At 48.1% G+C, this 14720-nt stretch overlaps 2 protein-coding genes across 5 annotated transcripts in view; one reads left to right on the top strand and one right to left on the bottom strand.

Annotated features, from left to right (window-relative positions):
• Positions 1 to 763: 763 nt before the first annotated feature.
• On the bottom strand, positions 764 to 12195 carry RIBC2 (RIB43A domain with coiled-coils 2). 2 transcript variants are annotated; one of them, XR_013215926.1, is made up of 8 exons: positions 11976 to 12195; positions 9608 to 9689; positions 8079 to 8423; positions 7802 to 7920; positions 5638 to 5865; positions 5403 to 5569; positions 4593 to 4763; positions 764 to 1196 (listed from the first exon to the last, which is right to left on the bottom strand). XR_013215926.1 is itself a non-coding variant. In XM_077266634.1 (7 exons), the coding sequence occupies exons 1-7, from the start codon at positions 12078 to 12080 to the stop codon at positions 4682 to 4684; spliced, it is 1128 nt and encodes a 375-aa protein (XP_077122749.1). In that variant the 5' UTR covers positions 12081 to 12194; the 3' UTR covers positions 3463 to 4681. The 2 variants fall into 2 exon arrangements, 1 of the variants encoding a protein (XP_077122749.1); XM_077266634.1 differs by lacking the exon at positions 764 to 1196 and having other exon boundaries at positions 3463 to 4763; positions 11976 to 12194.
• SMC1B (structural maintenance of chromosomes 1B) overlaps positions 12179 to 14720 on the top strand; it is a 49836-nt gene continuing 47294 nt past the window's right edge. For all 3 annotated transcript variants that reach the window (XM_077266630.1, XM_077266629.1, XM_077266631.1), the window contains exon 1: positions 12179 to 12380. In XM_077266630.1, the coding sequence (XP_077122745.1) occupies positions 12272 to 12380 (109 nt within the window). In that variant the 5' untranslated portion in view covers positions 12179 to 12271. The remainder of the gene's footprint in view (positions 12381 to 14720) is intronic.

The raw sequence follows: 14720 nt of genomic DNA, 5'->3' as shown, positions 1-14720 counted from the left end.
GTTACAGAGCATGTTCACTATGCTGTCATAGTTATTACGCCATCACAGAGCATGCTCACTTCGTCACAGCGCAAGCTCACTACGCCTTCAGAGCATGCTCACTACGCCATCACAGAGCATGCTCACTATGCCATCACAGTGCATGCTCACTACGCCATCAGAGCATGCTCACTACGCCATCACAGTGCATGCTCACTGCGCTGTCACAGAGCATGCTCACTGCGCTGTCACAGAGCATCCTCACTACGCCGTCAGAGCATGCTCACTATGCTGTCACAAGAATGGTATCCACACTCTCCAAAAGAAATCAATAGGTTGCTTACTGACTTGTCATTTTATCATGTAAAGATAATAAAGGTGTATCAATATATACTTAAAGATGATCCATTCCCTTTAACTCAAGCTTAAAGAGGATCTGTCACTTATCCTAAATATGTCATTTTGTACCTGGTGTAAATGCCGCTGTTCTCCTGAATCCGGCGATGTCTTTCTTTTCTTCCTGCGCCTCTCCGTTCCTGAGATATTGCCCCTTCTTCTCTGTATAGAAATCTTGTCTTGCTAACAAATGGGCGTGGTTCTAAAGAGCACGCCCACAAAGAACAGTTTAAGGGGCAACACCCACTTGGCTAAAGGACCCGATTTATATATGTAACAGAAGGGGCCATATCTCGGGAACGGAGAGGCGCAGGGAGAAAAGAAAGACATCGCCGGATTCAGGAGAACGGAGGCATTTATCCCAGGTTAAACAATTACACAGTTATGACAAGTGACTGCTCCTCCTTAAAGGCAACTTTCTATTGATTTTCTAACCCGTAATGCCCCATCCCGTGCTTCTGCTTCTCTTCATCCTTTCTCTTCCTGTACATTGTAAAGCAGATTGATAGTGAGGATCTGGCGCTTCTTGTACGTCTGTGGTGACATTCGGAAAGCTTGTAACCTCTACACTTTGCCAAGAATGAGAACACTTTTCTGGGCCGGAGACGGACCGACGTTGTGCCCCCAGTTATGGTATCTCCATTTATAGGAGTAAAAATCAGCAATTTCCAAAATTTTAGAAAAAAAAAGTTAAAAGCCAATTTTCCGACAAAGCACTTTATAGGTTTAGTTGCTTCGTTTCTATGATTTTATCTTTCCTGGAATATCGTAACTTTTGTCCTTATGTCGATGTCTTGGTATTTTATGAGTTGTGGGTTTTACTAGGGGGATATAGGAAAATGAATGGCAGATGTCAGTGCAGCTCAGATAATACGTTCATAAAAAATACCCCACCGTTTTGTGTACACAGCTCCAACACAGACCAATGTGTCCCCATAAAATGAAAAATCTCCTACCGTTTTGTGTATACAGCTCCAATACAGACCTACAGTGGGGAAAAAAGTATTTAGTCAGCCACCAATTGTGCAAGTTCTCCCACTTATAAAGAGGAGAAAGGCCTGTAATTGACATCATAGGTCGACCACAACTATGAGAGTCACAATGAGAAAACAAATCCAGAAAATCACCTTGTCTGATTTGGTAAGATTTATTTTGCAAATTATGGTGGGAAATAAGGATTTGGTCATTAACAAAAGTTCATCTCAATATTTTGTTATATCTCCTTTGTTGGAATGACAGAGGTCAGACATTTTCTGTAAGTCTTCACAAGGTTGCCACACACTGTTGGTGGTATGTTGGCCCACTCCTCCATGCAGATCTCCTCTAGAGCAGTGATGATTTGGGCCTGTCACTGGGCAACACAGACTTTCATCTCCCTCCAAAGGTTTTCTATAGGGTTGAGATCTGGAGACTGGCTAGGCCACTCCAGGACCTTCATATGCTTCTTATGAAGCCACTCCATCATTGCCCTGGCGGTGTGCTTGGGATCATTATCATGCTGAAAGACCCATCCACGTTTCATCTTCAATGCCGTTTCTGATGGAAGGAGGTTTGCACTCAAAATCTCATGGCCCCATTCATTCTTTCATGTACACGGATCAGTCGTCCTGGTCCCTTTGCAGAGAAACAGCCACAAAGCATGATGTTGCCACCCCCATGCTTCACAGTAGGTATGGTGTTCTTTGGATGCAACTCAGCATTCTGTCTTCACCATAGTGGAGTTTGGAGTCAGACTGTTTGAGGTTGTGGACAGGAGTCCTTTATACTGATAACAAACAGGCGCCATTACTACAGGTAATGAGTGGAGGACAGAGGAGCCCCTCAAAGAAGAAGTTACAGGTCTGTGAGAGCCAGAAATCTTACATGACCAAATACTTTATTTTCCACCATAATTTTCAAAATAAATCTTATCAAGTCAGACGAGGTGATTTTCTGGATTTGTTTTCTCATTTTGTCTCTCATAGTTGTGGTCTACCTATGATGTCAGTTACAGGCCTCTCTCATCTTATTAAGTGGGAGAACTTGCACAATTGGTGGCTGACTAAATACTTTTTTTCCCCCTCTGTATGTGTTGGTGTGTAATGAAAAATTCCCTTACCATTTTTATGCTTACAGCTCAAATGTAGACCTATGTGTTTCTGTACAATGAAAAGTCCCCTGCCGTTTTCTATACACAGCTCCCATGCAGACCAATGTGTTATCAGTTACCCCCAAAGAGAAGGTCCCTGTATATAAGTTATATGTGACTCTGGTCTATATACATTGTCTGTTGGAGTCTGTGTGAGTCAAAACTCAACTGCTGGCTAATTTTTTTCATGTTGTCAGGGTCTCAGGCTGCTGACAGTTTCCTTACGCCATGCTTTACACTGCATTTTTCAACAAAGAATAGGTGATTGCTGGCTAGTCAGCACCTATCAGGATATTTTTGGGGATGCATTTAGTAAAAAAGGAAACCGGTCTGATTGAACAAGCAAACCTATTTTTAATGTATTCTTATTGTGAGTCCAGTGGGCGGCCTTAATCAAAGAGAAGGACCGCCCACTGGACTCCAAAAGGGCAGAGAATAAAAATGTGAAAAACTGAATCTTTTCCCACAAATCTGCCCATCATTCTTCTGACGCCGCCCACAGATCGGACGACACGTTCAAAATAACAGGGAAAAATGAATACAATGTATCAGTGCAGGACCAGAAGGGGCGGGGAATGGAACACCAATGAGAGAAGCCCTGTGATGAGCCCCGCCCCCTAGGGTCCTGCACTGATTAACACAACCAAACGGTTTTATTCGGAGTGTTCCTTTAATAAACCTTAGTAGAAAGAGTTAAAAGAAATCTGTTTATGTCTTAACAGGATAAAAGATATTTACTTACGAGCCGAGTGACCCAGATTCCGACAGTAAAAATGTTTGTGATCCCGGTCTGCATGTAAAAGGATCAAAGCTGCCTTAGTAGAACTCCGACGTCGGCTGATGAGACCCCGCTGATATCTGGCCGCAGACCCGGAGATGACTTATAAAAAGTCAGTGGGATGCTGATCAGAAACCGCAACCCCAAGACACAAAAACAGCCTGAGTCGTCTCCAAACCGGGGGGTTACGAAACACAGATTTTTATATTATTTATCATACAATATATATTTTTACATATTTTATACTTTTATTAATGTATTACAGACTGGACAAAAAAAAAAAGGATTCAATTTCCCTACAGCACTCCCGCAGGCGAGTTGAAGTATTACATGGCTATAGAAATCAGTGGCTATTACACTGACATGGAGGCATCTTCAGGGCATCAGACTCGCAGTAAATGAGAGTCCTAAGAAAGAACCCATTGTCAAGGGAGGAGGGTGTGCTCCTGATTGGTTGACGCAGACGTGCCGAAACGCGTGCACTCCAATGGAGAACAGGGGGACTGAAGCTGGCAGGGATGGGGCACTAACAGTGCGCTTCAGCTTACACTGTGCTTTGTGCCTAGGTGACTAGTCACTGCTGATAGACGGCAGAGGTGGTCGGTAACCAAGGCAACAAGCAGTAAACTATAGAATTAAAATATATATCTGGAGATTTGTTTCGCTGCATGTGTTGCAATTTTACCCATTTAAGCTAAAGAGACGACACTTTTAAGATTCTCAAACAGAAACCAGTAGCTCACTAGACCCCCCCACTGCAAATCAAGGTATCGTTATTTAGAATAAAATCCCCCCCAAAAAACAAAACTAAGTATAGTTTTTTATAATCCTAATTAAAACCTCCTATTGATTTGTGTCCACAGCTCCTAGGCAGAGCTATACGTCTCCGTGGTAACAGACTACAAAACAAACCCTGCGTAGTCTGATCCTGCAGCCATATTGTTTTTTTTTTTACTAATATATGTTAGAAAACATTTTAAGAGGATAGGAGGGATAATTTCCAAATCGCTGGGGGTCTTACTGCTCGGATCCAAGAATGGAGCCCACCTTCCGCTCCAGTCAATTGGAAAGTAGAGCGCAGAAGTGCAAATGATCGACCACAAAAGCCCCCTTTCCCCCCATGTTCTGGGGATCGGTACGGACCCCAGCGGCGAGACCTCTATCCTACGGGTACGGGATGGTTTCCAAACTTGGTACTTCCCCTTTAAGGAAGAAAGACAGGGAGCGTGGCTGCTAGTTGTTGTGGCATGGGAATGCACAGGAGCTGCATACACGAAACGACAGGGGATTTTTCTCATTACGGTTACTTACAAAGTTGCTCAGATGCATTGGAACAATGAGAAAGGAAGGGTTAAAAGAATGTAAAGAGAGATCTGTTACGCTGCTTTCAATCTCCATTTTCATCGGCTGGTGGTGTTGAACTGATCAAAATATTCATCTGTCGGAGCGTTGGAAAAAACTTCTTTGTCGATGTAGTTCTTCCTGGAAATGAGAGAGATGAGGGTCATAATTGATCAAGATCTAATTATTAAAGGGGTTGTCCTAGAGAAGGAGGGGTGCTAACGAAGAGCGACCCATCCATCCGATTATGTAATACCACCTTTGCCCTGTAGTGGCCGCTGCAGGAAAGTCCAGAGCTTTTCTGCTGATTGCAGCTGATCACTTGGAGATTTTCAAGCTGGACCCGCAGTGATTTATGTGTCCCCCCCAAGACTAATAATCAAACCCTATGTAGTAATTCCCAGGAAAGGAAACTTCTTTCCATTTCCCCCCCCCCCAACGTTTTGTTAACAGCCTTCTGGTAGAGTTTGTTTGAAACATGTCACCATGGAAACACATAGGTCTGTATAAGGGCTGTATACAGAAAATGTATTAGACTTTTTTTTTTAATCCAGCCTTTCAAATTGCTTCACCTAGGCCAAATAGGACTATGTTTGGTTATAACAGCCGGCCCGGTTTAACCCCCCCCTTTAAAATTTAAAGGGGATGTTATTAAAAAACGAAACAAATTTGTGCCATGTCCCTCTATAGGCTGTATCTGGTGCTGCAGCTCATCTGTATTCACCTGTGACACTAGTTTGGGAGAAATATGCACCTTCATTGGGTTGTAGCGCTACTCACTGGGCTTTATGTGCCTGGACCAGCTGCAGGTTGATGTGATCCTGTTCCTTGCGGAGTTCCCGCTCTTGCCGTTTTTGCTGCCGTTCCAGGAGAACCATGGCCCGGGCCTCCTGAGCCCTCCTCCTGTCCCACTCCGCTTCTCTCTGCCGCTCTTCCTCCTTTAGTCTCTGTGGAGGGATTCCATTATTAGGACCCCCCGATTGCCCCCAGCGTAGCCCCCCGCGCACCTCCGTACCATCTTCTCCTGGATCTGCAGCTGCTGGACACCGGTCACTTCCTTCAGCTGCTCGGGGCTCATTCCCTTCCAGCGATCGGTAGTCACGCGGTGAGGGCCAAAGGCGCTGGCGGCCTGTGCGGGGTCCTCCGAGAGAAGGTCCCCACCAGTACTGTTGGAGATCTCCACCGAGTTCTCTTCTTCTTCTAGTTGTTTCTGTAGCTTTTTTCTTTCTAAAGACTCTTCAGCCTGAGTATAATGTAAGGGTATAAATAAATATTGATGTATTGTCTGCAGAAACGTGCATTGTAACATGGTATATATATATATATATATATATATATATATATATATATATATATATACACACACACAAGACACAAAAAGAAATTTAGACATCTCTTATATGTGAAGGCGTCTTCTCCTAACAGCAATTTTAAGATCTCTCCACAGGTGATCAATGGGATTTAGATCCGGACGCATTGTTGCCACCTGAGAACTCTCCAGAACTTTGTTTCTAGGGTCTTATTGAAGTATGTTTGGGGGTCATTCACCTGATAGAACACCCATGACCTAGGACGTAAACTCAGCTTCCTAACACTGCGCACTACATTGCGACCTACAATCCTTTGGTAATCTTCAGATTTCATCATACCTTGCACACAGTCAAGCCACCCCATGCCAGAGGCAGCAAAATGAACCCAGAACATCTATGAACCTCCACCATATTTGACTGTAGGTACTGTGTTCTTTACTGAAAACGGAATGAGGCCTACTAAGTAAACAGTAGAATGATGCGCTTTACCAAAAAGCTCTTTCTTGGTCTCATATGTCCACAAGATGCTTTCCCAGAAGGACTTTGGCTTACTGACGTACATTTTGGCAAACTGCAGTGTAGCTTTTTTATGTCTCTGTGTCATCAGCAGGGTGCCGCTGGGTCTTTTGCCATAGCGTTTCATTTCTTTCAAATGTGGACAGATAGTTCATGCTGACACTGATGCACCCTGAGCCTGCAGGACAGCTTGAATTTCTTTGGAACTTGATTGGGGCTGCTTATTCCCCATCCGGACTATCCTGCGTTGCAACCTTTCATCAATTTTTCTCTGCTGTTCACGTCCAGGGAGATTAGCTATAGTGCCATGGGTTGTAAACTTCTTGATTATATTGGGCACCGTGGATAACGGAACATCAAGATCTCTGGAGATGGACTTGTAACCTGGGACTTGAGATTGTTGATATTGTTCAAAAGTTTTGGTTCTCAAGTCCTCAGACAGTTCTCTTCTCATCTTTCTGTTCTCCATGCTTAGTGTGGCACACACAGACACACAATGCAAAGATTGACTTTTCTGATTACTAGCTTCCTTGTTGTCGCACCAGATCTACCAATCAAAATAGTTGGAGATACTGGCAAGTAGGACGAGGCCTTCAGGGCTTCCGTCCATTGGCCACGGACTACTGACCCGGCAGCTGGACAAGGGTGCTGCCATCTAATCTATCAATCTAAGGACTAGAAACTTCAAACTGCAGTGTAGCTGTATACACAAAATGGTAAGAGATTTTTAATGTGACGCCCGTCACCAGGATGCCGGGGATGGAGGGACCAGGTAACGACTGATCGTCTGCAGTCTGATCATAGCTCTGCAGAGGGGCTGTATACACAATACGGGGTGATGAATGGAATTGTGCTACTTGTGAAGTATTTTTGACTTTAGATGAGTTAAGAGATGATTCTTTCTCTGTAAACGCCGACTTCAAAGTCATCAGATGATTCGCTTGTGTCTACAAGACGTCGATTTCTTGACTCAACGATGGAGTAAACTCTCCGCAGCGGCCCTAAGAGGAAGATCTCTGATCGTTAGTGGGGAGGATGAAGGGCTGGTAATTAGCCGGGAATGTTTCCATGGAAGTCTCGGATCTTCAGTTCCAGCTCTGCGAGTCGGTAATGAGCATGCGGAAACACTTAAGGTTTACGATGAGCTGGAGGCGCTGATTATAGAGGGTGAGTGCACTGCATGCCGGGAAACGTTAACCAATGTGGACCCAGGAGAAGACGCCTCGTGGGGGGCATGAATGTGTACCACCCAATGCATCCCTATACCAATGGTAGCCCCCCAGTGTCAGTCACTAGCCCCTGTATGCCCACATAGACCAATATTAGCCGCAGAGCCCCCCGTCGGCGCCTTACCTGAGCTCTGTTGAATTCTTTGGTGAAGATGCACATCTCTCGCTTCACTTGTTCTTCCATCTTCTGCAACTCCGTCGCCTTCTGGTCAAGTTCCAGTCTCGTTTTGTCGTAGAGGCTTTCTATGGGGGGAGGTGAGAATTAGGGATGTGGAATAATCTTATAAGGGGTACAGTGCAGAGGGGGGCACCCAAACACATCCCACCCATGAGAACTGTGAATAGGCAATGTTCCCCCCCAACCCCGAATCTGCAGACCCCCCAGCCTGTCTTCTTCTCACCTGCAAACCTCTGGTCCTCCAAGGCTTTGGCCCACACGTGCTGCTGCTGGAAGGACCATTCTCGGAGCTGATTTTGCTGTTCTTTTTTCCGGTTCTTCTCCGTCAGATCCTCTCCCATCAGCCGCTGGACCCCGGACACACTGCAGCGGGGGTCGTCATCAGACACTCGCGGGGGCAGATCTTTCTTTAAGGCCAGTGGGTCGTACAGGTCGTATTCTCGCCGGTCTTCCTTCTTCTGGTACTGGAGTCTGAACTCGTTGATGACCGCGTTCAGGTTCCTGATGTCGTCCTTTTGCCGCTGGTCCAGTAAGCGGAGAGTTTGGTCGTTTTGCACCATCTGTGCATCTGGAAATTAAAGGGAAAGGACGTGAATACCGAATGCTCCCATCCCACCATGGCCCAACGGGGTCAGAGCTGACTATGCTGGGTCTCGTCACTGCACCCCATAATCGAAGTCCATTCCCCCATACTTATGGCAGTTTCCCCCTGACTTCCCTTGTGTTAGATACGGACTCTTATTTTAAAGCGTTTTCATTACACCCCTTATATTTTATTTTTTGCAACATACTTTATTAACCCTTTCACCTCAGGCCATTTTCCATTTTTAACACCTCTTTTTCCCAGAGCCACAACTTTTTTTTATATTTCCATCAATATCGCCGTATGAGGGATTGTTTTCTGCGGGACGAGTTGTACTTTTGAATGACACCATTGATTTTACCATATAGTGTACTAAACAACTATAAGTGCGGTGAATTTGCAAAAATAGTCCAATTTCACAATTGTTTTTTGGGTATTTTATTTACCATGTTCACTAAATGCTAAATCTGACCTGTCGTTATGATTCTCCAGGTCATTGCGAGTTCATAGACACCAAACATGTCTAGGTTCTTTTTTTTTATTTAAGTGATGAAAAATAATCAGAAAATTTTTTTTGTTCTTATCGCCATTTTCAGAGTCCGGTAGCGTCTCCATCTTTCATGATCTCGGGTCGGATAAGGGCTTATTTTTTGCGCGCCGAGCTGACGTTTTTATTGATACCATTTTGGGGTAGATATGATGTTTTATTGTATTTTATTGTAATGTTGCAACTGCCAAAAAAAGGTAATTCTGGCTTTATTTTTTTTCTCGTTACGCCCTTTACCAATCGGATTACTTTATTTTATATTTTGATAAATCGGACTTTTCTGAATGCGGCGATAACAAATATGTGAATTTTTTTATTGTTTTATTTTCAATGGGACAAAAGGAGATTAATTTGAACTTTTATTTTTTTTTCCCCCCACGTTTTACTTTCTTTAATAGTCCCCTTAGGGGACTTGAAGCAGTGATCGTCCATTGATGGCATCCGCAGCTCTTCTTCTGATTAGCCGTCCCACTGCAGCGATGATGACGCACCAGCCCGGCTAATCAGAAGAACCACAGATGCCGTCAGGTAGGAGGTGGAACCTCAGGGATCTGGTCCACCTGATGCACCGGGTCCGGCAAAACATCAATGTGTAGATCAGGTGGTGAAACTCTTCACGTACCGAACGCCTCCTGACGCTTGTTTTCAATCTCTTTCTGGATCTTTTTGTCGTGCACTTGAGAGTCCAAGGCCTCCGTATCCACCTGGGAAAATAAAAGCAGCGATATTTCATGAATATGACCCCTTAAGTCAGGATTTCTCCCACGGCAGCACGGACAAGAAGGCGACTTCTAGCCCAAAAAGGAAAAAAAAAAAAGTGACATCCTGTGGGTCCGCATCATACAGATTACTGGCGCCCTCTACTGATTATGACAAAATAAAGCGGCCAGCAACTTTCAAGCTTTTAGGAAACTACAACTCTCATCATACCCTAATAGCTGGATATGTATGAAGGAGGGGACTGGTATGGGGTCTGTATGAAGGAGGGGGCTGGTTTGTTGTCTATATGAAGGAGGTGGCTCTTATGGGTATGTATGAAGGAGGTGGCTCTTATGGGTATGTATGAAGGAGGGGGCTGGTATGGGGTCTGTATGAAGGAGGGGGCTGGTATGGGGTCTATATGAAGGAGGTGGCTCTTATGGGTATGTATGAAGGAGGGGGCTGGTATGGGTTCTGTATGAAGGAGGGGGGCTGGTATGGGGTCTATATGAAGGAGGTGGCTCTTATGGGTATGTATGAAGGAGGGGGCTCTTATGGGTATGTATGAAGGAGGGGGCTGGTATGGGGTCTGTATGAAGGAGGGGGCTGGTATGGGGTCTATATGAAGGAGGTGGCTCTTATGGGTATGTATGAAGGAGGGACTGGTATGGGGTCTATATGAAGGAGGGGGCTCTTATGGGTATGTATGAAGGAGGGGGCTCTTATGGGTATGTATGAAGGAGGGGGCTCTTATGGGTATGTATGAAGGAGGGGGCTGGTATGGGGTCTGTATGAAGGAGGGGGCTGGTATGGGGTCTATATGAAGGAGGTGGCTCTTATGGGTCTATATGAAGGAGGGGGCTCTTATGGGTATGTATGAAGGAGGGGGCTGGTATGGGGTCTATATGAAGGAGGTGGCTCTTATGGGTATGTATGAAGGAGGGACTGGTATGGGGTCTATATGAAGGAGGGGGCTCTTATGGGTATGTATGAAGGAGGGGACTGGTATGGGGTCTGTATGAAGGAGGGGGCTGGTATGGGGTCTATATGAAAGAGGGGGCTGGTATGGGGTCTGTATAAAAGAGGGGGTTGGTATGGGGTTTGTATGAAGGAGGGGGCTGGTATGGGGTCTATATGAAGGAGGGGGCTGGTATGGGGTCTATATGAAGGAGGGGGCTGGTATGGGGTCTGTATAAAGGAGGGGGCTGGTATGGGGTCTGTATAAATGAGGGGGCTGGTATGGGGTCTATATGAAGGAGGGGGCTGGTATGGGGTCTGTATAAAGGAGGGGCTGGTATGGGGTCTGTATAAAGGAGGGGGCTGGTATGGGGTCTATATGAAGGAGGGGGCTGGTATGGGGTCTGTATAAAGGAGGGGGCTGGTATGGGGTCTGTATAAAGGAGGGGGCTGGTATGGGGTCTATATGAAGGAGGGGGCTGGTATGGGGTCTGTATAAAGGAGGGGGCTGGTATGGGGTCTGTATAAAGGAGGGGGTTGGTATGGGGTTTGTATGAAGGAGGGGGCTGGTATGGGGTCTATATGAAGGACGGGGCTGGTATGGGGTCTGTATAAAGGAGGGGGCTGGTATGGGGTCTGTATAAAGGAGGGGGCTGGTATGGGGTCTGTATAAAGGAGGGGGCTGGTATGGGGTCTGTATGAAGGACGGGGCTGGTATGGGGTCTGTATAAAGGAGGGGGCTGGTATGGGGTCTGTATAAAGGAGGGGGCTGGTATGGGGTCTGTATGAAGGACGGGGCTGGTATGGGGTCTGTAAACAGAGGGTGTCTATCACCATGAGGGGTCTCTAAATATGGGAGTTCTGTAAACAGGAAGGGGTGGTGGTCTGGGCTCTGTATAAAGGGGGGGGGTCTGGTTCTTGGATCTGTAAAAAAGGACAGTTTATAAATATGGGGGTCTGTTAATATTCGGGAGGGAGGTATATATTAAAGGAAGGGGTCTGGTCTGCAGGGGTGGTGGTCTCGGATCTGTAAACAGGAGGGGTTGGGTCTGAATACAGGAGCATTTATAGTCTGGGGTCTGGACTGGGGTCTACTTAAAGGGGAGGTGTAAATATGGAGGGTCTGCACACAGGAAAGTGCCACCACTCTGGGGTCTGTACACATGGGGGGGGGGTCTGGTCCACAGCGTCTCATCAGTTGGGGGGACGTAGATATACGACCTCGGCTGCTGAAGTCTGTGGACACGTAGCCATCCAGCTTTTCCAGGATCCTGACTCATTTTGCAGCACTGCCGTAAACAAAGCTTTGCAGCTTAGAGGGGGTCCTTCCTCACCCCAATGGTCCTGGCTCTGGTGTCAAACACCCGGCTCTGCCTCTGCTGCTCGGCATGCCTCCTCCTCTGCAGCACGGCGGCCTCTGCCCGCTCCTGCTCGTACATGTCGCCTTTTTCCCTTCTCACTCAGCAGCATCACGTCTCCTTGGAAACCAAGAACTCGGTTGCTAGGAGTTGGGGACTTCCGGTAGCTGTGGTGACGCATGCGCGCTGTGGATGAAGAAGACGCGTGACGTCACCGTTGTCCGCGGCGCTTTGGCGGGAAGGTGTGGCACAGTTGCTGACTGTCCGCAGCCATGGGCTTCCTCCACCTCCTCGTACTGGAGGACTTTAAGTCCTGGCGGGGCCGGCGGATCATAGGGCCCTTCAAAAGGTTCAATTGTATAATCGGCCCTAACGGTTCAGGTAACGGTGTCCCCGTCTAGCGCCCTCTGGTGGCGGCGCCACAGCCTCACCCTCTGGGCGCCATCTTGTATTCCAGTCAGTGACCTGTTGCCATAGTGTCATGTATGATGGAGCTCCCCTTTAATTAGGTGGAGTGTCTGTGACAGTTTTCACTCTTTCATGTTTTTTTCTTCCCCTTAAGCCATTTTTAAATTTTTCCATTCATGGACGTACGAGGGCGCAGGGTTATTTTTAGTTACCATTTTGAGGATCATGGGACGATTTGTATAGTTTCGGTGAAGCAGGGAGCGAAAACCGGCAGTTCCAACTTTTTACATTTTCTTTACAGCGTCTGATATCCACAGCTCCCTCATCCCGGTATGCATGGCCCCATCCTTATCCTGGAATGCATGCCCCCCTTGTCGCCATCTTGGTATGCAGGGTCCCCCATCTCGTCCTGGTATGCAGGACCCCATCCCCGTCCTGGTATGCATGGCCCCATCCTTACCCTGGTATGCAGGACCCCATCCTGGTATGCAGGACCCCATCCCCGTCCTGGTATGCATGGTCCCATCCTTACCCTGGTATGCAGGACCCCATCCCCGTCCTGGTATGCTTGGTCCCATCCTTACCCTGGTATGCAGGACCCCATCCCCGTCCTGGTATGCTTGGTCCCATCCTTACCCTGGTATGCAGGACCCCATCCCCGTCCTGGTATGCATGGTCCCATCCTTACCCTGGTATGCAGGACCCCATCCCCGTCCTGGTATGCTTGGTCCCATCCTTACCCTGGTATGCAGGACCCCATCCCCGTCCTGGTATGCTTGGTCCCATCCCCGTCCTGGTATGCATGGCCCCATCCTTACCCTGGTATGCAGGACCCCATCCCCGTCCTGGTATGCTTGGTCCCATCCTTACCCTGGTATGCAGGACCCCATCCCCGTCCTGGTATGCAGGACCCCGTCCTGGTATGCAGGACCCCGTCCTAGTATGCATGTTCCCATCCTTACCCTGGTATGCATGGTCCCATCCTTACCCTGGTATGCAGGACCCCATCCTTACCCTGGTATGCAGGACCCCATCCTTACCCTGGTATGCATGGTCCCATCCCCGTCCTGGTATGCATGGCCCCATCCTTACCCTGGTATGCAGGACCCCATCCCCGTCCTGGTATGCATGGTCCCATCCTTACCCTGGTATGCAGGACCCCATCCCCGTCCTGGTATGCATGGTCCCATCCCCGTCCTGGTATGCATGGTCCCATCCCCGTCCTGGTATGCATGACCCCATCCTTACCCTGGTATGCAGGACCCCATCCCCGTCCTGGTATGCATGGTCCCATCCTTACCCTGGTATGCAGGACCCCATCCCCGTCCTGGTATGCATGGCCCCATCCTTACCCTGGTATGCAGGACCCCATCCCCGTCCTGGTATGCATGGCCCCATCCTTACCCTGGTATGCAGGACCCCATCCCCGTCCTGGTATGCATGGTCCCATCCTTACCCTGGTATGCAGGACCCCATCCCCGTCCTGGTATGCATGGTCCCATCCTTACCCTGGTATGCAGGACCCCATCCCCGTCCTGGTATGCATGGTCCCATCCTTACCCTGGTATGCAGGACCCCATCCCCGTCCTGGTATGCATGGTCCCATCCTTACCCTGGTATGCATGGTCCCATCCTTACCCTGGTATGCAGGACCCCATCCCCGTCCTGGTATGCATGGTCCCATCCTTACCCTGGTATGCAGGACCCCATCCCTGTCCTGGTATGCATGGTCCCATCCTTACCCTGGTATGCAGGACCCCATCCCCGTCCTGGTATGCATGACCCCATCCCCGTCCTGGTATGCATGGTCCCATCCTTACCCTGGTATGCAGGACCCCATCCCCGTCCTGGTATGCATGGTCCCATCCTTACCCTGGTATGCATGGTCCCATCCTTACCCTGGTATGCAGGACCCCATCCCCGTCCTGGTATGCATGGTCCCATCCTTACCCTGGTATGCAGGACCCCATCCCTGTCCTGGTATGCATGGTCCCATCCTTACCCTGGTATGCAGGACCCCATCCCCGTCCTGGTATGCATGGCCCCATCCTTACCCTGGTATGCAGGACCCCATCCCCGTCCTGGTATGCATGGTCCCATCCTTACCCTGGTATGCAGGACCCCATCCCCGTCCTGGTATGCATGGTCCCATCCCCGTCCTGGTATGCATGGTCCCATCCCCGTCCTGGTATGCATGACCCCATCCTTACCCTGGTATGCAGGACCCCATCCCCGTCCTGGTATGCATGGTCCCATCCTTACCCTGGTATGCAGGACCCCATCCCCGTCCTGGTATGCATGGCCCCATCCTTA

The sequence above is a fragment of the Ranitomeya variabilis genome, chromosome 5 (genome assembly GCF_051348905.1).
Source record: "Ranitomeya variabilis isolate aRanVar5 chromosome 5, aRanVar5.hap1, whole genome shotgun sequence".
Lineage (NCBI taxonomy): Eukaryota > Metazoa > Chordata > Amphibia > Anura > Dendrobatidae > Ranitomeya > Ranitomeya variabilis.
Note: the sequence above shows the minus strand (reverse complement) of the source record. Positions and strands in the feature narration are given on the sequence as shown.